The sequence below is a fragment of the Coregonus lavaretus genome (genome assembly GCF_964263955.1).
Source record: "Coregonus lavaretus genome assembly, chromosome: 21".
NCBI classification, from domain to species: domain Eukaryota; kingdom Metazoa; phylum Chordata; class Actinopteri; order Salmoniformes; family Salmonidae; genus Coregonus; species Coregonus lavaretus.
Genome location: NC_140008.1, coordinates 19,693,634 through 19,719,738, shown reverse-complemented (window position 1 = coordinate 19,719,738; position 26,105 = coordinate 19,693,634). Strand labels below are relative to the sequence as shown.

Genomic DNA, 26,105 nt, shown 5'->3' with positions numbered 1-26,105 from the left:
ACACCCAGCCTTTTAAAAGAAAACACTGACCTCTACCTAGAATCATTAAAAACATAATCTTTTCACTTGGATGGAATAAAGTGCTTATGCACAAACACTCAGAACCTTAAGCATTTAAGGATGTCCCTACAGCTGCTCTTTTCAGGAAATTAGCAGTCCAAAAGCAGATTATGTGTAACGTTCGGTTACAGTTTATTCTCCCTAAATCTAATATCCAAATGAACTCACGCTCGTGCTTGTAAAGACTAATGCATAGGATGCCTAATGGCTAACGCACTTAAATGAAACAAACATAGTCTTCCTCAAAACGTCCTCTGGATTGGACACAGGTGTTTGTTAAACCAAAATGGGTTGGTTGGGGGGGGGGGTTTGAGGGTGCGTTGGTCTCTTTCAGCCAATTTTTGTGAAGGGTTGGGCGGTATACAGATTTCCATATCTTCATACCGTTCCTGTATCATACCGGGGTATACAGTAATTACCGGCAGTGCAGACAAGGGGCGCCATTTCTTTCCAAACGTAATTTCAAAAAAAGAATATGCTAACAAAGTACTAGCGAATTCCCATAGCAGACCCTAGATAAATGCTTAAAAATGCAAGCGAACATGAACCAAAATCAAAGATAGTTGTATAACTTTATGAGCTGGGTTGTCTATCTCAAAAGGCTACTCACACTACATTTACATTTTAGTCATTTAGCAGACGCTCTTATCCAGAGCGACTTACAGTTAGTGAATACATATTATTATTTATTTTTTTATACTGGCCCCTGTGGAAACGAACCCACAACCCTGGCGTTGCAAACGCCATGCTCTATCAACTGAGCTACATCCCTGCCGGCCATTCCCTCCCCTACCCTGGACGACGCTGGGCCAATTGTGCGCCGCCCATGAGTCTCCCGGTCGCGGCCGGCTGCGACAGAGCCTGGATTCGAACCAGGATCTCTAGTGGCACAGTTAGCACTGCGATGCAGTGCCTTAGACCACTGCGCCACTCAGGAGTACACTCACTTGATCCAGGAGGGGATTGATTGTCTCTGCTGTAACCAAGAAGCTTGATCTTGCAAGCTAGCAAGTTAGCAAACCAAATGCATAACTGGAGCCCTGAGCTGGAGAAAATGTATGACACGTAGTTAACTTTTAGTTATAAGATATTTAGCTGGCAAACATCAGTAGTGAATTTTAAGTGTAACTTAGTCACCTCTCTTGTGCTGCTCAACAGTGGACGTCACATCACGAAACTTGTTCAATGCGCTCAATAAAATAAAAATAAACATTGAGGACGGTATTTTAAAATCATACCTTCGGTATTTCAAAATACCCAAGTATACGGTATGTACAGTATACCGCCCAAGTGTGAACACTCCAAAAGAACTCGGACCCCTCAAAAGAGCACCTGAAGCAAACCGAGACCATCTCGAGAGGTGGTCTGAGTTTGGTTCGCTTGAAGTCTGTGGTCAGGTTATCTTTTTTATGAATGTGAACACAAAGCTCCACCACGTACTAGGCTACTACAACACCATTTCAGCTGCCATAACCCCTCACATTGATGTCACAAACGACTGAAGATGATGTGCAGGTTTGCAGAAAAAAAAAGTCTTTTTTTGGACAATGATTAGCGAATGTCAAGGACGCACATAAATTCCAAAATACAGCGGGGAGAACAAGTATTTGATGCACTGCCGATTATGCAGGTTTTCCTACTTACAAAGCATGTAGAGATCTGTAATTTTTATCATAGGTACACTTCAACTGTGAGAGACGGAATCTAAAACAAAAATCCAGAAAATCACATTGTATGATTTTTAAGTAATTAATTTGCATTTTATTGCATGACATAAGTATTTGATACATCAGAAAAGCAGAACTTAATATTTGGTACAGAAACCTTTGTTTGCAATTACAGAGATCATACGTTTCCTGTAGGTCTTGACCAGGTTTGCACACACTGCAGCAGGGATTTTGGCCCACTCCTCCATACAGACCTTCTCCAGATCCTTCAGGTTTTGGGGCTGTCGCTGGGCAATACGGACTTTCAGCTCCCTCCAAAGATTTTCTATTGGGTTCAGGTCTGGAGACTGGCTAGGCCACTCCAGGACCTTGAGATGCTTCTTATGGAGCCACTCCTTAGTTGCCCTGGCTGTGTGTTTCGGGTCGTTGTCATGCTGGAAGACCCAGCCACGACCCATCTTCAATGCTCTTACTGAGGGAAGGAGGTTGTTGGCCAAGATCTCGCGATACATGGCCCCATCCATCCTCCCCTCAATACGGTGAGTCGTCCTGTCCCCTTTGCAGAAAAGCATCCCCAAAGAATGATGTTTCCACCTCCATGCTTCACGGTTGGGATGGTGTTCTTGGGGTTTTACTCATCCTTCTTCTTCCTCCAAACACGGCGAGTGGAGTTTAGACCAAAAAGCTCTATTTTTGTCTCATCAGACCACATGACCTTCTCCCATTCCTCCTCTGGATCATCCAGATGGTCATTGGCAAACTTCAGACAGGCCTGGACATGCGCTGGCTTGAGTAGGGCAACCTTGCGTGCGCTGCAGGATTTTAATCCATGACGGCGTAGTGTGTTACTAATGCTTTTCTTTGAGACTGTGGTCCCAGCTCTCTTCAGGTCATTGACCAGGTCCTGCCGTGTAGTTCTGGGCTGATCCCTCACCTTCCTCATGATCATTGATGCCCCACAAGGTGAGATCTTCCATGGAGCCCCAGACCGAGGGTGATTGACCGTCATCTTGAACTTCTTCCATTTTCTAATAATTGCGCCAACAGTTGTTGCCTTCTCACCAAGCTGCTTGCCTATTGTCCTGTAGCCCATCCCAGCCTTGTGCAGGTCTACAATTTTATCCCTGATGTCCTTACACAGCTCTCTGGTCTTGGCCATTGTGGAGAGGTTGGAGTCTGTTTGATTGAGTGTGTGGACAGGTGTCTTTTATACAGGTAACGAGTTCAAACAGGTGCCGTTAATACAGGTAATGAGTGGAGAACAGGAGGGCTTCTTAAAGAAAAACTAACAGGTCTGTGAGAGCCGGAATTCTTACTGGTTGGTAGGTGATCAAATACTTATGTCATGCAATAAAATGCAAATTAATTACTTAAAAATCATACAATGTGATTTTCTGGATTTTTGTTTTAGATTCCGTCTCTCACAGTTGAAGTGTACCTATGATAAAAATTACTGACCTCTACATGCTTTGTAAGTAGGAAAACCTGCAAAATCGGCAGTGTATCAAATACTTGTTCTCCCCACTGTATATATATGCCAATGAACATCTGAATGATTCAGAGGAGAATATATATATATATATATATATATATATATATATATATATATATATATATATATATATATATATATATATATATATATATATATATATATATATATACACATATACACACACACACATATATAAAATAATATGAAATAAAAGTAACAAATAATTAAAGAGCAGCAGTAAAAATAACAATATCGAGGCTATATACAGGGGGTACCGGTACCGAGTCAATGTGCAGGGCCACAGGTTAGTCAAGGTAATTAAGGTAATATATACATGTAGGTAGAGTTATTAAAGTGACTATGCATAAATAATAAACAGATTAGCAGCAGCGTAAAAGGGGGGGGGGGGGGGTCAATGCAAATAGTCTGGGTAGCCATTTCATTTGATGTTCAGGAGTCTTATGGCTTGGGGATAGAAGCTGTTTAGAAGTGTCTTGGACCTAGACATGGCGCTCCGGTACCGCTTGCCGTGCGATAGCAGAGAGAACAGTCTATGACTAGGGTGGCTGGAGTCTTTGACAATTTGTAGGGCCTTCCTCTGACACCGCCTGGTATAGAGGTCCAGGATGGCAGGAAGCTTGGCCCCAGTGATGTACTGGGCCGTACGCACTACCCTCTATAGTGCCTTGCGGTCGGAGGCTGAGCAGTTGCCATACCAGGCAGTGATGCAACCAGTCAGGATGCTCTCGATGGTGCAGCTGTATAACTTTTTTAGGATCTGAGGACCCATGCCAAATCTTTTCAGTCTCCTTAGGGGGAATAGGTTTTGTCGTGCCCTCTTCACGACTGTCTTGGTGTGCTTGGGCCATGTTCGTTTGTTGGTGATGTGGACACCAAGGAACTTGAAGCTCTCAACCTGCTCCACTACAGCCCCGTCGATGAGAATGGGGGCATGCTCGGTCCTCTTCTTTTTCCTGTAGTCCACAATAATCTCCTTTGTCTTGATCACGTTGAGGGAGAGGTTGTTGTCCTGGCACCACACGGCCAGGTCTCTGACCTCCTCCCTATAGGCTGTCTCGTCGTTGTCGGTGATTAGGCCTACCACTGTTGTGTCATCGGTAAACTTAATGATGGTGTTGGAGTCATGCCTGGCCATGCAGTCATGAGTGAACAGGGAGTACAGGAGGGGACTGAGCATGCACCCGAGGGGCCCCTGTGTTGAGGATCAGCGTGGCGGATGTGTTGTTACCTACCCTTACCACCTGGGGGCGGCCCGTCAGGAAGTCCAGGATCCAGTTGCAGAGGGAGGTGTTTAGTCCCAGTTTCCTTAGCTTAGTGATGAGCTTTGAGGGCACCATGGTATTGAACGCAAAGCTGTAGTCAATGAATAGCATTCTCACATAGGTGTTCCTTTTGTCCAGGTGTGAAAGGGCAGTGTGGAGCGCAATAGAGATTGCATCATCTGTGGATCTGTTGGGGCGGTATGCAAATTGGAGTGGGTCTAGGGTTTCTGGGATAATGGTGTTGATGTGAGCCATGACCAGCCTTTCAAAGCACTTCATGGCTACAGACGTGAGTGCTATGGGTCGGTAGTCATTTAGGCAGGTTACCTTAGTGTTCTTGGGCACAGGGACTATGGTGGTCTGCTTGAAACATGTTGGTATTACAGATTCAGACAGGGAGAGGTTGAAAATGTCAATGAAGACACTTGCCAGTTGGTCAGCGCATGCTCGGAGTACACATCCTGGTAATCCGTCTGGCCCTGCGGCCTTGTGAATGTTGACCTGTTTAAAGGTTTTACTCGCATCGGCTACGGAGAGCGTGATCACACAGTCGTCCGGAACAGCTGATGCTCTCATGCATGTTTCAGTGTTACTTGCCTCGAAGCGAGCATATAAATAATTTAGCTAGTCTGGTAGGCTCGTGTCACTGGGCAGCTCGCAGCTGTGCTTCCCTTTGTAGTCTGTAATAGTTTGCAAGCCCTACCACATCCTAAGAGCGTCGGAGCCGATGTAGTACGATTCGATTTAGAATGTACCGAGCTGTCTGTTTAAAATACTAGCACACAGCTCGGACACCCATGTATACCCTACAAAACATTTGTTGTATATGTATTGTAAGTGCTTTAATATGTTTGGAGCCCAGGAAGAGTAGCTGCTGCCTAATAAATACAAATATAAATGGCCATTGTTTATTTGTGGTTCTCACCTCTGCCTTTGTCTCCAAAGTGTTACTGTTTGCATTGTGTGCTTCACACCTTCTGTGTGAGTCACTGTACAGATAACGTTTAGGCTTGGTGTATTTACTTTACAGTAATGTCATTTTGTAAATTTAGTCAACTGTAATTCTGTGTGTCTTACAACAATATATCACTTTATTTTCTCCACCGCAGAGGATTTGGATGATGACGTTTGGGAGCCACCCCTGCCCAGCAAGCGCCCCCGGGTCAAAGGTCTTCACCCCCCACTGCTATGTCAATCACCCAGTGTGATGGTTCTACGTCCACTTTTCATAGACCTCTTGAAGAAGAAAATAGGGGCTTGTAGCACCATTCGTCCTAACAGATTCGGTTTCCCCAAGACCAAGGTAAACCACATGACAAAGACAGCGGAGAGGGGGACCATACGTTGGATCAGGACTAACAAGCTGCTTTTTGTGAAATGGAAGGACCCTAGGGATGTAACCATGCTCACCACACAGCATAAGGCATTCAATAACAAACATGTCTCAAGGAGGGTGAAAAAAGAAGAACGTCCCCATTCCTGTTAAGGACTACAATGCCAGCATGGGGGGTGTCGACCTATCTGATAGGCTACTACCAGGTCCTCCAAAAGACCAGGAAGTAGTATAATACCTTTTTTAACACTTTGTGGACATTGCTACAGTAAATGCTTTCATTCTCCACAAGCAGATGGCCAAAGCAAAAGGTCAAACCCCTCTCTCCCAGTTGGCCTTCCGAGAGTGGCTAGTGTTGGAAATGGCTGAATTGGAGGCCCAAAGCAACCATCACAACCCCCCCCCCATCTAACACACATGCCAAAAGACAAAAAGGAAGAACTGCAAGCATTTCACAAAACACATGGGGGGGAAAAGGGTGAAATGCCAGATCTTCTGTCCAAAATGCCAGTTTGCTTTTTGTTTCCTGGCAGAGAGAGCGACTGCTTCAAAGACTATCATGACAAGCTACTGTGAAAGTGAAATCTAATCATCTACACCTGGGATGTAAAACGAACACGAATGCCATTTGTAAATAGTTCAGCTTATTTCTATTTTTGCACCTTTTTTAGTGAAGGACACGTGTGTAACCAACTGTGTGTTTTATAAGAAATGTTTATATATTTTTAATGTATATCTGTTGCTTTTATATCATTTTTGGAAACAGTTAATTTGTATGTGGGACCAATATATTGGATATGCCTAGGCTAAATGTTCAGGCACTTTGGAGAGGTTGAAAAAAAACGCTTGGGTATCCCCTGTATGTCCCCCGACACCACCACAATGTTTGAGAGAGGTTGGTGTTGTAGAAATTTAGTTTTTATAGTGAACAATAACTTTTAGGCACATCCAGTGTGCAAAAACAGTGCAATTACCACATTCGGACACTTTGGAGAGGTTGAAAGGACACTTGAATGTACCCTGGATACCCTGTAACACCACCACAATGTTTTAGTGAGGTTGATATGGTAAAAATTGTGTTTTTATACTGAACAAATAGCATTTAGGGATTGCAAATATGTTATAGCACTGGAATTATCTAATTTACAGACATATGCCACTTTGGAGAGGTTTAGTGACACTTTTTTTTCGGACATTGTTCACATGTTGTGGAAGCCATCTGATGCGTTTCCAGCTCTGGGCATCAATAATTCACTTATAGTTTGTCAATGAAAGATGACTTTCAAAATAAACAGTTATTTTGTGTGTACTCGATCTTGTGTATTCTGAACTATGTAACTCCTATCTATCTTCTGATCATTTCCTCATAATTTCCTCAGAACAGGGCTCCGGGCAGCCGAGCGGAAATTGAGGAAAATTAGACTCCCTGCTGACCTGTCATCTTTTCACTCCCTCCTCTCTACATTTTCTTCCTCTGTTTCTGCTGCTAAAGCCACTTTCTACCACTCTAAATTTCAAGCGTCTGCTTCTAACCCTAGGAAGCTCTTTGCCACCTTCTCCTCCCTGCTGAATCCTCCTCCCCCTCCCTCTCTGTGGATGACTTCGTCAACCATTTTGAAAAGAAGGTTGACGACATCCGATCCTCATTTATTAAGTCAAATGACACCGCTGGTCCTGCTCACACTGCCCTACCCTATGCTTTGACTTCTTTCTCCCCTCTCTCTCCAGATGAAATCTTGCGACTTGTGACGGCCGGCCGCCCAACAACCTGCCCGCTTGACCCTATCCCCTCCTCTCTTCTCCAGACCATTTCCGGAGACCTTCTCCCTTACCTCACCTCGCTCATCAACTCATCCTTGACCACTGGCTATGTCCCTTCCGTCTTCAAGAGAGTTAGAGTTGCACCCCTTCTCAAAATACCTACACTCGATCCCTCCGATGTCAACAACTACAGACCAGTATCCCTTCTTTCTTTTCTCTCCAAAACTCTTGAGCGTGCCGTCTTTAGCCAACACTCTTGCTATCTCTCAGAATGACCTTCTTGATCCAAACCAGTCAGGTTTCAAGACTGGTCATTCAACTGAGACTGCTCTTCTCTGTGTCACAGAGGCTCTCCGCACTGCTAAAGCTAACTCTCTCTCCTCTGCTCTTGTCCTTCTAGACCTGTCTGCTGCCTTTGATACTGTGAACCATCAGATCCTCCTCTTCACCTTCTCAGAGTTGGGCATCTCCGGCACGGCTCACTCTTGGATTGCGTCCTACCTGACCGGTCGCTCCTACCAAGTGGCGTGGCAAGAATCTGTCTCCGCACCACGTGCTCTCACCACTGGTGTCCCCCAGGGCTCAGTTCTAGGCCCTCTCCTATACACCAAGTCACTTGGCTCTGTCATATCCTCACATGGCCTCTCCCATCATTGCTACGCAGACGACACACAACTAATCTTCTCCTTTCCCCCTTCTGATAACCAGGTGGCGAATCGCATCTCTGCATGTCTGGCAGACATATCAGTGTGGATGACGGATCACCACCTCAAGCTGAACCTCGGCAAGACGGAGCTGCTCTTCCTCCCGGGGAAGGACTGCCCGTTCCATGATCTCGCCATCACGGTTGACAACTCTGTTGCGTCCTCCTCCCAGAGTGCAAAGAGCCTTGGCGTGACCCTGGACAACACCCTTTCGTTCTCCGCTAACATCAAGGTGGTGACCCGATCCTGTAGGTTCATGCTCTACAACATTCGGAGAGTACGACCCTGCCTTACACAGGAAGCGGCACAGGTCCTAATCCAGGCACGTCTGGATTACTGCAACTCGCTGTTGGCTGGGCACCCTGCCCGTGCCATTAAACCCCTACAACTCATCCAGAATGCCGCAGCCCATCTGGTGTTCAACCTTCCCAAGTTCTCTCACATCACCCCGCTCCTCCGCACACTCCACTGGCTTCCAGTTGAAGCTCGCATCTGCTACAAGACCATGGTGCTTGCCTACGGAGCTGTGAGGGGAACGGCACCTCTGTACCTTCAGGCTCTGATCAGTCCCTACACCCAAACGAGGGCATTGCGTTCATCCACCTCTGGCCTGCTGGCCCCCATACCTCTGCGGAAGCACAGTTCCCGCTCAGCCCAGTCAAAACTGTTCGCTGCTCTGGCACCCCAATGGTGGAACAAGCTCCCTCACAACGCCAGGACAGCGGAGTCACTCACCACCTTCCGGAGACACTTGAAACCCCACCTCTTTAAGGAATACCTGGGATAGGATAAAGTAATCCTTCTACCCCCCCTTACCCCACCCCAAAGAAAGAAATAAAAAAATATATATTGTAAAGTGGTTATCCCACTGGCTATAAGGTGAATGCACCAATTTGTAAGTCGCTCTGGATAAGAGCGTCTGCTAAATGACGCAAATGTAAATGTAATAATGTCCCAGATGTCTTCTTTCCAAATATACCAAGTTTTGGCATGTCAGAATCATGTAATTACACATGAATAGCAGTTACTTTTGGGTATGTCTATTTAGGCGGAAATCTATATTTTGCCATTTCATTTAAGAGGTTAAAGAGGACTGAAATGTGTTATTTTAAAAAGAGGACAATGTGAAAACACCCTGAGAAGATAAAAACAGCTAATCTACAAATAGGCTAACTTGTAACAATGAATCTTTTTGTCTATATCCTTTTCATGAATTGTGATTTTTGAACATTCTAGTATAGCAGATATTTGGTTTTGTGTGTGTTTTACAAATGTTGGAGTGTGATGAGGCAGGGCTGGTGTCCGGGGCAGCTGACCTGCAGGGCTAAAGGGCACTTCAGTGTCGGACCTGCTGCTGCAGCCTCTCTCCTGCTCAGCTGCCACCGCCACATCGCTCTCCAACAAAAGGACTAACTAAAAGGATCAGTCAATTAGTTTCACAGCCAAGCCTGAAGTAGCCTAGTAGTTGTAGTAAGGGAGATACAATTTCCCTATCAAGCTTGCCCTATTAGCATTTTAATTCCAAGAAAGATGCTTTAGGCTTGTCAACATCTCGTTATGTCATAGATCTCATGATCATGGCAGATTTTAATTTGAACCATTCATGTGTTTCTGAGTCTGAACAATGTGTTACCAACGGAGCTCTGGGTGGATTACGGTTGCAGCTGATCATCTAGCTCCATCAGAGCTGACAGACCGAGAGAGAGAGAGATCAGAAGGGGCCTGTACTGCCCTGCCAATGGACACACCTTCCTGGGCACAAAGGACAATATTGCCACGGATCCCAGGAGATTGCCCCTTGACCCCTCACCAGAAGAACCTCACTGTAATATGACTGAAACAGTAATCACGTAAGACATGGGAGACAAATACACCACTGTGTATTCTCATCTTGGCTGTCAATCAGGCACTGCTGCAATTTGTTCTGGATCAAAAAGGGGCTGAGGTGGTGGGCGTTGCAGGGAGCATGGCAATGGGCGCTATCGGCTTGTTTGGTGCAACATTTTAGAGGCCTCCCATCTTTGCGGTGTAGAGAAATCTTTGCATTTTTAAGCAATTTTCCAGCTATTCTACATATGCTGCCATGGAGCAGAGAGAACATTTTGCAGTTCTAAAGCAATTCCATGCATTTTTCCATGCCTAATGTTGTTATTCTGCTCGAACATAATAACAAAGTCAATACTGCTAAATTCATTGTTTTTGGAATTTACCCTGACTGTCTAGCTTTTATTTTGGTGATTGTTAGTCCTCAAAGATTATATTTAATATATAATAATACATTCATTTGATTTATATAGCGCTTTTCTAGACACCCAAAGCGCTTTACATAGTAAGGGGGAAGCTCACCTCATTCACCACCAATATGTAGCACCCACTTAGGTGATGCATGGCAAGCAGTTTGTGCCAGAACGCTAACTCTCACTCTCACGAGTCGCGGCACAGGGCAAGGGCCAGTGAGACGTGAAACGACCTACCCCAGATCGGAGTCGGGATCAGCCGACCAAAGGCAAGTGGCTATACAAGAAGGCAACTAGAGACGCCGCTGACAGACTAGAGAGTTTGTGAGATGCCGGACATGAGGCCATTTTTTAAACATCTGCGACCCCCAAAAAAATTGTTTCGCTTAGATATGTCAGTCAGGTGGCTAGCTGCTGCCTGCCGGCAGAGACTTGCTGTAACGTTAAAGGGGTTTAGTTAGTGTTAGTCAGAAAAAAGGATTTCAATGGCAGAAAAATCCCTGTGCTGGCACTGTAAGTGGTGCGGAGTTCAGAGAAACGGGCATCCCTGATTATAACCTACAGTTAAATATTAAACCATACAAATGGGAGAGCAGAGTGAACATTCAAACGGCTCATAAGCCCAGCTATCGTCACTGTGGCCAAACCTGCATAAGGACATGAGTGATGCTAAAATAGTAAACAGGGTGCGAGGGGTGGGTCCATCAGCCTTTATGGCCAGAGGTGTGGAACAGGCAAGAGAGCAACAGCTGGCCTGTGTCCAGCCCTTCTCCTGTTTCAGATGAGGTTTCAGGCCCCAGATGGAGCCAGCAGCTGCCCCCGCGTGATAGCAGCACTTCAAACATTTCTGTGACAGCTGCCGAGACACAGAACACTGGTAGCAGTGACTCAGGCAGCTCCACTCTGACACGAGATGGACTACGACTACAACTACTACTCTCTCCCCCCACATCACAGCACTGGGTTTTATAGCTCATAATAAATACTTTCTAGAGCAACAGCTTGAAAAATGTATGCACTCACTAACTGAAAGTCGCTCTGGATAAGAGCGTCTGCTAAATGACTAAAATGTTTTGTTTTTTTTATGTACAAAATGGGCATTGATTAATTAAGCCAGTAGCCTGTTCACTAAAAGCTGCCTTTTTACATGCTTTTGACATCACAGGGTTACTCGGTTAGCATGCTGATCGAGCATTTGTACTTTAACACACTTCAACCACCTCCACAAGCTGCAAAGGGAGTGATACAGTCAAATGTGGAATAAGTTACTGCAACTCTGGTTTCCATGTTATGGTTGACCACAATTCTGTCTCTTCCGTTTTCACATAGCTACATATCATATCCACTAAGTAGTAATGAGCACTACAAGGTCATTCCAATATCAGTCATTCGGCAGTGGGGACTTATAAAGAGTCTCCATGGAAGTGTATTTCACTTACAGATGTAGGATCTTAAATTTGAGCCAGTTTGCTCCTGCAGGGACATAATCCTGCAACAGGAAATGTGAATTATGTGGATAATAAATTGACATTTTTGTAGGGGGTTGATACATTTTTCATTAGGGAAAATCAAGTCAAATTTCAAAGTGGAAATTACAAAACTTCAGAAGCCTTTTTAAACCTCAAATTTCCTGCATTGAAGAAAAGTTATCCTGCAACAGGGTGATCAAATTAAGATCCAACATCTGTATCACTCGCCTTCAACAGCCGTGAGTTATTGCTAGGGATGTGCATCTTTCCCTTTGAAGATGATTCGATACATGGGCTCCGATACAGGAATGATACGCTTTAGTTTGAAACGATTCGGTGCGATTCGGTTCGATGCACTAACATTTGTTGCATAAACATTAATTTGGTATTTCTGGTCCCATATTCATAGCACGCAATGACTACATCAAGCTTGTGACTCTACACATTTGTTGGATACATTATTTACCATTCATTTCTATTCGGCACAAAATTATCTGAAACACAACCAAAACAAACAGCAAATGCATTCAACAAATGTGTAGTCACAAGCTTGATGTAATCATTGCATGCTAGGAATATAGGACACTTTTTTTACTACTTGGGACAAGTGAATTTGTCCCAATACTTTTGGTTCCCTAAAATGGGGGGACTATGTACAAAAAGTGCTGTAATTTCTAAACTGTTCACCTGAAATGGATGAAAATAACCTCAAACTAAAGCAGACAGTCTGCACTTTAACCTCATAGTAATGGTATCATTTCAAATCCAAAGAGCTGGAGTAGGAGCCAAAACAAAAAATGTCACTGCCCCAATACATGTGGAGCTCACTGTATGTAGGCACCTGAGCTGAGCCATAAGGGAACATTTTCTGAAATCACCATCACTAATGAGTTTGTCATTTTAACAGATTAAAAAGTGTTAGTAATGTATCAATATTCATATTTTTTAATTAGCTATGACATACTGCATTGATTACTGCAATGTTTGGAAAGAGCTCGCAAAAAATGAATTTCACTGTACTAGTGCACGTGACAATAAAACGTGGAACTTGAATATATAGCACATCTTTGGATTTCACCCAATCTCATAATTGAATGGTTTAGACTGTTTGGAAGTTGACTGACTTGGGAGTGAGCTTCTCTTCTTCTCCCGCTGTCCTCGTTATGAAATTATCAACTTTACCCTGTAAAGTTAAGCAAAAGTACCAAAACTATTGCTGACGGTGAACCTGAACAATCAAAATAAAATAAAGAAATAAAATTGAATGTAAACCATGATCAGCATGTATACATTTACATTTGTCATTTAGCAGACGCTCTTATCCAGAGCGACTTACAGTTAGTGAGTGCATACATTTTCATACTGGCACCCCCTGGGAATCGAACCCACAACCCTGGCGTTGCAAGCGCCATGCTCTACCAACTGAGCTACACGGGATCACTATAGCCAGATGAGAGTTGTCTCCCGCGGTAGCTTAGGCTACTTTTATCCCATTAAAACAATTTTCAACAGCGCATTCGATCAAAATAACCTAGCAAATTACATTGGTGGTCACTCAACTAATAAAGCCTAATATTGCGCATTTGAATGCTGAAGGTGACGGGCAGATGTGGAAGATCAGCAATAGGCCTACCTCTCGTTGGTCAGTGTGCAGTTTTGACTAGGCTAAATGACTTGTAGATCAATGACTGTCAACACAATTACATGCTTAGTTCGACACTGAAGGAGAGGACGCAGTTGTCACAAAATATTAGGTATTTTCGGAAGGTAGAGAGAAAGTAATTTGAGTAAAAAAATTTAGTGAACCGTCGATTCGTAAAGTTTAAATTGATTACCTGACCAATGCAGGCTACATTTGGATCGGTTTGGGGTCCCACAGACCGATGTCTTAAACATTCGAACCGGGGACCGATGCGTATCAGTGAATGATTACATCCCTAGTTATTGCCAGTCAAAGCAGAAGCTGTCCATCAGTCAACAGCAGGTCCAGCCAACTAGTAGTAGAACACAATGCCGTGTAGTAGAACACAATGCCGTGTAGTAGAACACAATGCCGTGTAGTAGAACACAATGCCGTGTAGTAGAACACAATGCCGTGTAGTAGAACACAATGCTGTATAAGCCTAATAGGTGGCATGTTTAACAACCCCCATCCACCGTATATCCAGCTGTCAAGAAATGACTGTACATGACGAGGAGAAATGAGAGACAAGACTGACTACCCCCCGCCTCCTCTTCCTTATAGAAGGATGGAGGCTGATTTCAATTTACTGTCCTCGCCCTAAGCATGAGTGTGTGTGCGTGACGGGGAGCAGGGATCCCTTATCTCTACATCCATGGCAGATTTATTGAGGGGGCACCAGGGCATTGATGACCTTGATTGTCAGGTCCCTAGTCCACTCAAACAGCAAGGAAGGTACCAACCAGGAGAGAGGGAAACATTAACTGGGGGGAGATAGTGGAGAGTGGAAAAGAGAACCTCCCTGGGGCAGTAAAAGATAAATGAGTAGTAGCCTAATACAAATGGGATCAGAAAAAGGCCAATGGATGTCAAACAACATAATAGATAATCCATAAAAATCACAAGTCACGACAGGAGAGCAGAGGTAAAATGTTATGGATGTATTTCAAATAAATTGCTTAAATGTGAATGATGAGCTGCCATTACCGTAAAGCTGTTAGGATGTTTCTCTTTAAGGCTCGGGATCCCCCCCCCAAGAGTGTAAGCCTGCAGTGTACTTACAGGAGCGGCCTCCTGCTTCCATCACTGAGGGGTTTGTCAGTGTGAGAGAGTGCACAGCTGAACCAAAGACTAGACCACTGTGTGTGGACAAGGCTGGCTAACAAAGACGACCTTTCAGCGCTCAGCAGTTCCTCGCTCTGCTTTTTTTCCCTTCTGTCCATGAACGTGCAGTGCAGTTCCAGATACTCTGACAGAGGGCTGTGACTAATACGTCTCTTTCTGTTCTCACACGTCTGGGAAGGGTGACACTGGCATTCACCTTTGTCCCAGGTGCTGGCATCGCCCAATAGCACGCACGCTGCTCGTGCAATGCCGTACGAGGCAGAGAAAATACACAAGACACTTGTCAGTCCATAATGAACAGAGGCTAATTAATCCTGGCAACACAGAAACCATATTAGACTGGGCTGTAACATTCACTGGGTATCCAGGGCCTGCATGGGTGAGTGACCAGGGAGCTAAAGCAGAGCTAAAGCAGCACCTGCCACTCATACCCAAACTGAGTTCAGGGCCTCAGAGGAGAGGACACAAGTCAAACCAGCAGCACATAAAAGCCTACATTTCGATGGAGAAAACAACATCTTGCTGGCAGTGTTAACCCTATCAGTCAAAAGACCCAAGCAAAAATTGGCTTTACATTAATCTGATTTTCATTTATCTGCATGTCCAGCCTTTCTATTTAGCCTCACAATTAAGTGTTTTCCCATTTTATTTTCAGGACCAGGGCTACTAGTAGAAACAATTTGAAATAAACAGTTGCATTCATGAATTTTATTGACAAATGTCAATTTAAAAAAATAAGGTCCGCCAAAGCAAAAACCTGAAAAAAACTGAATATCCAACTAGTCAGTGACAACTGTGTGGAGTTTGGAGTTTGTGACAGCAACTATGTGAGCTTATTACAGTACTATAGACACTATGTCCTGGGATTCCCTATGGTATTCTATGTAGAACAACCCCTTACCTTCTAAGGACTCTTGTGTAGCTTGTGAGTGTCATAAAGCAAAACATGTTACACGCGTTCTTGAGAGTCTCAGCTTTTCAAAGATACACTACATGGTCAAAAGTATGTGGACACTTGCTCGTCGAACACATCCTTCCAAAATCATGGGTATTAATATGGAGTTGGTCCCCCCTTTGCTGCTATAACAGCCTTCACTCTTCTGGTAAAGCTTTCCACTAGATGTTGGAACATTGCTGCGGGGACTTGCTTCCACTCAGCCACAAGAGCATTAGTGAGGTCAGGCACTGATGTTGGGCGATTAGGCCTGGCTCGCAGTCGGCGTTCCAATTAATCCCAAAGGTGTTCGATGGGGTTGAGGTCAGGGCTCTGTGCAGGCCAGTCAAGCTCTTCCACACCGATCTCGACAAACCATTTCTGTATGGACCTCGCTTTGTGCACAGGGGCATTGTCATACTGAAACAGGAGAGGGCCTTCACCAAACTGTTGCCACAAAGTTGGAAGCACAGAATCGTCTAGAATGTCATTGTATGCTGTAGCATTAAGATTTCCCTTCACTCTAACCATAAAAAACAGCCCCAGACCATTATTCCTCGTCCACCAAACTTTACAGTTGGCAATATACATTGGGGCAGGTAGCATTCACCTGGCATCCGCCAAACCCAGATTCGTCCATCGGACTGCCAGATGGAGAAGCGTGATTCATCACTAGTTTCCACTGCTCCAGAGTCCAATGGCGGCGAGCTTTACAGCACTCCAGCCGATGTTTGGCATTGCGCATGGTGATCTTAGGCTTGTGTGCGGCTGCTCGGCCATGGAGACCCATTTCATGAAGCTCCTGACAAACAGTTCTTATGCAGACGTTGCTTCCAGAGGCAGTTTGGAACTCCGTACTGAGTTTTACGCGCTACACCACCCAGCAGTGCCGTTCTGTGAGCTTGTGTGGCCTACCACTACGCGGCCTTGTTGCTTCTAGACATTTCCACTTCACAATAACAGCACTTACAGTTGACCGGGGCAGCTCTAGCAGGGCAGAAATTTGACAAACTGACTTTTTGGAAAGGTGGCATCCTATGATGGTGCCACGTTGAAAGTCACTGAGCTCTTCAGTACTGGCCATTCTACTGCCAATGTTTGTCTATTTAAAAAAAATATATATTTCACCTTTATTTAACCAGGTAAGCCAGTTGAGAACAAGTTCTCATTTACAACTGCGACCTGGCCAAGATAAAGCAAAGCAGTGCGATAAAAACAACACAGAGTTACATATGGGGTAAAAAACATAAAGTCAAAAATACCACAGAAAATATATATACAGTGTGTGCAAATGTAGCAAGTTATGGAGGTAAGGCAATAAATAGGCTATAGTGCAAAATAATTACAATAGTATTAACACTGGAATGCTAGATGTGCAAGAGATTATGTGCAAATAGAGATACTGGGGTGCAAAAGAGCAAAATAAATAACAATATAGGGATGAGGTAGTTGGGTGGGCTAATTTCAGATGGGCTGTGTACAGGTGCAGTGATCGGTAAGGTGCTCTGACAACTGATGCTTAAAGTTAGTGAGGGAGATAAGAGTCTCCAGCTTCAGAGATTTTTTTAATTCGTTCCAGTCATTGGCAGCAGAGAACTGGAAGGAATGGCGGCCAAAGGAGGTGTTGGCTTTGGGAATGACCAGTGAGATATACCTGCTGGAGCGCAGACTACGGGTGGGTGCTGCTATGGTGACCAATGAGCTAAGATAAGGCGGGGATTTGCCTAGCAGTGATTTATAGATGGCCTGGAGCCAGTGGGTTTGACGACGAACATGTAGTGAGGACCAGCCAACAAGAGCGTACAGGTCACAGTGGTGTGTAGCGTATGGGGCTTTGGAGACAAAACAGATAGCACTGTGATAGACTACATCCAATTTGCTGAGTAGAGTGTTGGAGGCTATTTTGTAAATGACATCGCCGAAGTCAAGGATCGGTAGGATAGTCAGTTTTACGAGGGCATGTTTGGCAGCATGAGTGAAGGAGGCTTTGTTGCGAAATAGGAAGCCGATTCTAGATTTAACTTTGGATTGGAGATTCTTTATGTGAGTCTGGAAGGAGAGTTTACAGTCTAACCAGACACCTAGGTATTTGTAGTTGTCCACATACTCTAGGTCAGACCCGTCAAGAGTGGTGATTCTAGTCGGGTGGGCGGGTGCCAGCAGCGTTCGATTGAAAAGCATGCATTTAGTTTTACTAGTGTTTAAGAGCAGTTGGAGGCTACTGAAGGAGTGTTGTATGGCATTGAAGCTCGTTTGGAGGTTTGTTAACACAGTGTCCAATGAAGGGCCAGATGTATACAAAATGGTGTCGTCTGCGTAGAGGTGGATCTGAGAGTCACCAGCAGCAAGAGCGACATCATTGATATACACGGAGAAAAGTGTCGGCCCAAGAATTGAACCCTGTGGCACCCCCATAGAGACTGCCATAGGTCCAGACAACAGGCCCTCCGATTTGACACACTGAACTCTATCTGAGAAGTAGTTGGTGAACCAGGCGAGGCAGTCATTTGAGAAACCAAGGCTATTTATCTATGGAGTCTATGGAGATTGCATGGCGGTGTGCTCGATTTTATACACCTGTCAGCAACAGGTGTGGCTGAAATAGCAGAATCCACTCATTTTAAGGGGTGACCACATAATTTTGGCCATGTAGTGTAGCTTTTAATAGTTTGCACCTCAAACCATTCTGACTATACAGGCATTTGTGTAAAAAAGACCCGGCCCCCTGGCGCCTTCGGGATCCGCCCTTGTCTCACAAACACAGTTCTAGCTCAGCCCCCGTTAATCGACGCAGAAGAAATAGATGAATCCAATGGTACAACCCAAAAGTCTGCGGCTCACGTAATGCTTAAAAAGGGGTTAGAAGTCCTAAATCACACCGGTGCAACGCTGTGACGGGCATGGAATTTTGGATGACTGCAATTGGCCAGCCAAATGACCATAGTCTCCTTAACCAAACGCTCGAATAGTTTAAAAAATATTTTAACACACATTTTCTCCTTTACTCCGCTCCTGAATGCATGTGCTGCCATAGAAATAGAATGAAAAGAACGGGTGTCCCCATTCAAGTCCATGATGGCATAATGGGTGGACTGGCGGCCATTGCGAGTTTACCCATAGGAGCAAAGCTAGGTTGAAGATGACAAAGGTTAAGACAAGGGATTCTAATATCCCATAACTCTTCGCAACAATGGGACCAGCTATGCTAGTTAGCAACTGTGCTGGTCCCAGATTTGTGACAACATTGTCTTAACCTGTACAGTGAGGGAAAAAAGTATTTGATCCCCTGCTGATTTTGTACGTTTGCCCACTGACAAAGAAATGATCAGTCTATAATTTTAATGGTAGGTTTATTTGAACAGTGAGAGACAGAATAACAACATAAAAAACTGAGCTGAGATTAGGAGCACACTCTTAAAGGGAGTGCTCCTAATCTCAGTTTGTTACCTGTATAAAAAGACACCTGTCCACAGAAGCAATCAATCAGATTCCAAACTCTCCACCATGGCCAAGACCAAAGAGCTCTCCAAGGATGTCAGGGACAAGATTGTAGACCTACACAAGGCTGGAATGGGCTACAAGACCATCGCCAAGCAGCTTGGTGAGAAGGTGACAACAGTTGGTGCGATTATTTGCAAATGCAATATCTCACCTCGTGGAGTTGCAATGATCATGAGAACGGTGAGGAATCAGCCCAGAACTACACGGGAGGATCTTGTCAATGATCTCAAGGCAGCTGGGACCATAGTCACCAAGAAAACAATTGGTAACACCCTACGCTGTGAAGGACTGAAATCCTGCAGCGCCCGCAAGGTCCCCCTGCTCTGAAGTTTGCCAATGAACATCTGAATGGGTGAAAGTGTTGTGGTCAGAGGAGACCAAAATCGAGCTCTTTGGCATCAACTCAACTCGCCGTGTTTGGAGGAGGAGGAATGCTGCCTATGACCCGAAGAACACCATCACCACCGTCAAACATGGAGGTGGAAACACTATGCTTTGTGGGTGTTTTTCTGCTAAGGGGACAGGACAACTTCACCACATAAAAGGGACGATGGACGGGGCCATGTAGCGTCAATTCTTGGGTGAGAACCTCCTTCCCTCAGCCAGGGCATTGAAAATCGTGGATGTGTATTCCAGCATGACAACGACCCAAAACACACACCCAAGGCAACAAAGGAGTGGCTCAAGAAGAAGCACATTAAGGTCCTGGAGTGGCCTAGCCAGTCTCCAGACCTTAATCCCATAGAAAATCTGTGGAGGGAGCTGAAGGTTCGAGTTGCCAAACGTCAGCCTCGAAACCTTAATGACTTGGAGAAGATCTGCAAAGAGGAGTGGGACAAAATCCCTCCTGAGATGTGTGCAAACCTTGTGGCCAACTACAAGAAACATCTGACCTATGTGATTGCCAACAAGGGTTTTGCCACCAAGTACTAAGTCATGTTTTGCAGAGGGGTCAAATACTTATTTCCCTCATTAAAATGCAATTCAATTTATAACATTTTTGACATGCGTTTTTCTGGATTTTTTTGTTGTTATTCTGTCTCTCACTGTTCAAATAAACCTACCATTAAAATTATAGACTGATCATGTCTTTGTCATTGGGCAAACATACAAAATCAGCAGGGGATCAAATACTTTTTTCCCTCACTGTATATTTTTTGGCCTAGGAGCAAAGTGGGAAGTAAAAGCAGGAAGTGTACCCTTCAATCTGTGCTTTGATTTGTTGATTCACCTCAACTGACATTACAAAAAATACATTCCATTGTATGACCCACATCAGATATCATATGAATGAACATTCTACATTACCATGGAAATTATTGCATCACAATACCAGGCAGCCATTGCGAGTGTACCCACGAGTTTACCAGTCAAATTGCCAGGGTTAGAGGCATTGTCTCACGTCAGATGGCGTCACTCCTATGCAAAAATCATCCCTCAACCAATCTGTCTTGTAGGACGTGGAACATCTCTAAAAATGTAGATTTTGCTCATCCGCCTAACACAAGTTCCTAATTCTGAAAATCACTCCACTCTCGAAAGCAATGACGCATTAGCTACTACGGCAAACCATGCTTGTTCAGCTGAGCAAACTTGCAACAGCTAGCAGCCTAGTGCAAGCTTGTTTGAATGGCCATATTGTAGCTAGTTACCAGCTTGTTGATTAAGTTGTACGGCACCAAAGTTATGGGACTGTTCTCAGATATCAGCATGTATCTGACTGACTGCTGGCACTGTGCCTCGCTACTTTGTAACATTTGGCCAACACGATGTCGCAGAGAGCGGTCCGCTGTGCTGTAATGTTAGAGCTCTGCGCAATAATAAAGTTAGAAAAGATATCACGAAAACTAGGGCTGGGAATTGCCAGGGACCTCACGTTACGATATTATCACAATATACCTTGGTGCCGATACAATATGTATTGCGATTCAATAGTGTGATTTTATTGAGATTCTGTTCCAAACCTATTGCTTACCATATGTCTGCTGTAGAGGGACAAGAGAGAGCCATGAGAAAACAAGTTTTGATCAGTCATGGAAATAAAAGTGCTGAAAGCAAATTGGCTCCCTATTTAAAAAGAAGATGAGAACAAGCTATGAAGGAAAAACACTGGAGTTTTGGTACAGGTACAGCCAACTAGTGCAAAAATATTGCGACAGTCAAAACGATGCATCGTCAAATAATATCCCGATATGTAACTATCGATCCCCCCCCACCCCACCCCAGTGTGGCGGTGTAGGTAGTGATGTCAAACCCACACTTGAGTGCAGCGTTCAGACGCTATCTATGTCAGACACTATCTATGACAACCTCTCTCTCGCAGGGTGCAGAGTTACACCAAGGCCTTTTTCCAGGAGATTTCTAATTGGCAACTTTAAATGACCCCAATAAAACATACAGATACCAGTGTTTATGGTGACATTCAAGCTTACACTGATCCTCTGTACAGGACTGACACATGACTGGAGGAAGAAAACAGAAACTAAAGTATGTTGCAGAGGAAGCTCAGCTTCTGTCTGGGCCTCCCTTCACCAATCTGAAAATAAACAAGCCTTGCCATTTCATGTGGTTTCCCAGACCCACTCTCTGCGTGCTGCAGAACTCAAAACTTGACTTGCAACCTCTGAGTTTCTATTTCACCTTTGAGCTAAAAAGGCAAGAGCTCTGCTGTGTGTTTGTGCACACATCACCTTGAGATGGTACTGTAGTCGACTTGTTCTCATAGTGATATTGTGCAACAACTCTGTTAGTTCCCTGAAGGCGTTCTAGTGGCAGTTTCTCTGACGTGTACAGTACATCTTGGGAAGTTGATTCTTCTTCCTTCTCTTTAATATAATACCAACTGAGCATGGTTGACTCATTAACAGTGCATGGGGCCAAGCTACAGATAAGGGAGAGACTTATGTCAGGACTTAAATGTTTCCTGTCTCTTTAAAGGTCACCAAGTCATCAGGGGTGGGGTGTTCTGCTGCTATTAGGAAACTGGATTCAATTGCCTTGGCCAAACTACAGTAACACAAATCTAGTAACACTAAAACATCTGTCACAAAGCTGCAAACCAATGGCATGCTGCACTAGTTGTTGTAGTGAAGTAGTGATGAGAAATGTTAGATGGGAGGGGGTGGCAAAATATCCACCTACAGTATAATTTCTTTTTTTTCTTTTTTTTATAGTGGTGAGGATGATTAATGTAGGAGTGCATCCAAACAGAAACACATCACAGTCATGCTGTTTAGACAAGCATGTTGGCCTTACCAATTTGATGGCCACATATTCGTTGGTGTAGAGGTTCTTCCCCAGCCGCAGCTCTCCAAAATTGCCACAGCCAATTTTCTTTCCGACTCGGAAGTTTGGGCCAACCATAAGAACCCCAGAGTTGGTCCCTGTACCCCGGACAGTCCTGCTGCCAGCCGCCTTAGACATATTTTTCCCTTCCTCCGTCTCTCCCTTACCCACCTTCTTGTCAAAATCCATAAGCTTGTGATACCCTGGCCTCTCCACGATTACTCCCCGGCCATGCAAATCACAGAGGCACCAAAACAACAAGGACTCTTAGAGGGGAGGGAGGCGATACAAATACAGAGTAAAGGTGTTGTATAGAAATGTGCAGTGTATTAAAAGCCACTTCCACTGGGTTAAACTGCAGCCAAAACACCCAGTATTTCTATCTGGCAATGTTGTACTGCGTGCGCTCTCCTCTTCTTCCTTCTCCTCGTTTATGGAGGTCGACTCCTTTCTTCTCAGTTTCTCCAACTCAAGTATCAGAGTAGCATGTCCCTGCCTGAAGGGGGCAGGTTGTGCTAGCATGCACCCACGCACACACAAACACACACTCATACACAACAAGCACTCGGAATCCCAGCTACTGGATCCACAACGCAGCTTGGCAACTTCCCCCAAAGCCCCTCATTGCTTCCTTCTGGTCAGTCTTTGGTAATACAGCAGACATTCTTCATGTTCCAGTGCCACGGCAGAAGAGGCAATGGTGGAGCCAGTGTCAACAATGATGAGGTACTGCAGTAGAGTCCTGTTCGGTTTAGTTGGATATCTGAAAGACATGCAAACACACACTGAATTAGCCCTTAGGTGTAACCTAAGCTTTTCTAAACCTCATCATCATATCAGTTTTCACTGGTATCATGATTTGTCAGCCTTTGAATAGGATAGCATACATGGAGGTTTCTGTATAACCCTGAGGCCCAGCTTTCCTCCCTCTCCTCCCCTTGGGACCTGTGATGTTGTGGATACTGGTGGAGAGCAGGTAATATCAGCAATATCGGCAGGCAGCTATGCTTTCCTCAGGAAATGCACTTAAACTGATTAATGACTGCCAAAATGCCTCTCCTAATCCACATAGCCTGGGAAACTGATTCACATCATAGAGTAAAGGAGATGCATTGAAATAGAGAGGGGAAGCGACAGGGCTTACCTATAATATCCATGTTAATCATGAAAAAGCATTAGATGTAAAGAAAAATAAAGTAAAACAACATTAACCAACTTAACTTACCCAATAAGCTTCTTACAGTAGTAGTAGTAGAATAAACTAGGCTAACTTACACGAGTAGAATAGGCTAAATGTATGAATGTGTGTGTGTTCCTTCACCTGTGCAAAGAGTGAAAGAATATGCACATGTTCAATCATTGTCTACTTACAGCAACAACACCGGTCAATCAATTAAATGGAAGCCCCTTTACTTGATTCCACTACATGAATCCACAAATTATGAAATATAGAGTACTGAATAAATTCTACTTCCATCTCAGTCATGTAAACATCGAGAAAAAAAGAGGGGGATTTGATTGGAGTTGGGTAGCAAGTGTGGCTAGTTTTAATTGGGAAACCAAATTTCAATCTGACAGTAAAAATAAATATGTATCATTGGTGATGCATCCATCTATCCAATTTACTTTGTTTAACTGACAAACTGAAAAGCCACAGATAAACAGAACATTACACTACAATGACTAGTCACTAAATCCCACTCTGTTATGACCAAACAGTTACCAAATATTATATTGTCACATTATGTTTCACCTGACAAGTTGCCAACAACTGAGAGTAGCAACTGTCTTTGTTTACAATATAGTCATCCTTCAAGCAATATAGCTAAAGATACTAGCTAGCTATAAATAAATAAATATATAATGTAGCTGCAAATGACAACATAGTGATTGAACCATTGCATTGAACCCTTTTGGTAGCCATTTGACAAGGAAAAGAGAATGCATGCCTGGGCGAATGTTTACTTGACGAATTTTTACGAAATGTTGCTTGTTATCAAGCTAACGTTACTGGCCTAACCTCTTATTCTCAATTTCTCTCCAGAGAGTTGAGTCGTTAGCTAGATAACAGTGACATAGACAAACTAGACACTAACGTCTGTAATTAGGTAGCTAGCTAATAAGTGAGCATAAAGTGACAAGCTAAAGATAGTTTCTGTGACGAAGGCAACTCCACTGCGAAAGAAGGCCTCACATCAAGCTAGCGCGCTAATTTAGCTCATTCACGTCCTCTTCGTGCTAGCTAGCCTAGTGGTTCTATGGCACCTGCTGTCAGTTGTGTAGGAAAGGCATCTAGCTAGCTACCTATACGAAGAGAACAATACTTATGATCAATCTGTGGTTTCCATCTTTTTCTACTTGTCAACTCCGTAAATACTTCCCTTCAACCGTGGAAAATTCATCAAATCGTTTCAGACTTGCAAACTAGCTATATTTAGCAAGCTAGCGACTATAATCAAGCTGAGCTGCCGCTAGAACTGCAGGTCATTTTGGAAGTGGCAACAGTCGCTGAGATATTGACTTGTCACCAGTTTGTCGTCTTTCTACGCTAGGTTACCACTTTGTAAACTATGCAAATTGTTAGTTAGTTACTGTATTTAGTATGCTCATCGGGTAATAATGGAAAATACCATCGTTTAACGTTACTGATTGCTCCCAAAACACACCGATCAGTCCCGTACAGCTAAGCAAGCTAATGCCAAGTAGAACAAGCTAAAACTGGGCAGCACATCTCATTAATTACATAACCTTAATTTCACATCAATCAAGACACACCCTTCTAATATAGTTAGCTAGCTAAATAGCTATCAAACGTTACGTTAGCAAGATAACATTATACGAGGCTTGTAGCCGTACGTAAAATAAAGTCGAAAGTGCATTTCACCAAAGAAACTGCGTTTGTTTTCAGTTCCCAAACATATCAGCGGGCAACTCCTTAATCTTCACAACCGAAATCCATTTGCAGCTAGCTAACGTTAGCTATAGTTAATTTACGGGTAAATGCCTTCGAAAAATCGCCCCTACTTAAACGTGTATAGTATCATCAAATAAATAATTTTACCTACCTGTATTTTCAAAGTGGATGCATCAACATGTTCACATATTTATGAGATTTAATATCTTCTCCCCTCGCTAGCTAGGGCTTGATGTTGTTGTCTCTTTAAGCCTCCCCAGCCGATAACTAAGTTAGCATTCGATAATTCAGCGTCACCTTCTTCCTCTCCCACCGGCGCTGTCCTCCCGCTTGTAAACTAGCGCACCTCGCTTGAAGAATATGACTAAATTCATACTACAGATCAAGCGACCAGGGAAATAGTCGTGCGTAGATGCCGAGTCAGTTTCCAGCTGTACAATTTACGTAAATGCAAATGCAGAGCTTTTGTGAGCTACTGGTCTGTAATTTGGGAACGCATACCAAAATCATATTCCATGATTTTTAAGAGCATTTATTTGTCTAACTTTGGTGTCTTGAGGGTGCTATCTATATAACCCACTACCACTAGACTTAAAAGTAGGGGAGAGTGGGGTAAGTTGAGTAGCTTGTTTCTAGGAAAACATTAGCTCTTGAAA

The 26,105-nt window shown here is 44.0% G+C and overlaps 1 protein-coding gene across 4 annotated transcripts in view; it reads right to left on the bottom strand.

The window, feature by feature from the left end:
- The window catches only part of LOC311148909 (casein kinase I-like), a 59,997-nt gene extending 34,228 nt beyond the window's left edge, over positions 1-25,769 (bottom strand). For 2 of the 4 annotated variants that reach the window (XM_084185929.1, XM_084185930.1), the window contains exons 1-2: positions 25,601-25,754; positions 22,506-23,298 (exon numbers count right to left, since the gene is read on the bottom strand). In XM_084185929.1, coding sequence (XP_084042055.1) covers positions 22,506-22,724 — 219 coding nt within the window. In that variant the 5' untranslated portion in view covers positions 22,725-23,298; positions 25,601-25,754. Of the gene's footprint in view, positions 1-22,505; positions 23,299-25,600 lie in introns of all 4 variants that reach the window. The other 2 variants (XM_084185932.1, XM_084185931.1) reach the window with 2 other exon arrangements.
- Between the last annotated feature and the right edge of the window lie 336 nt (positions 25,770-26,105).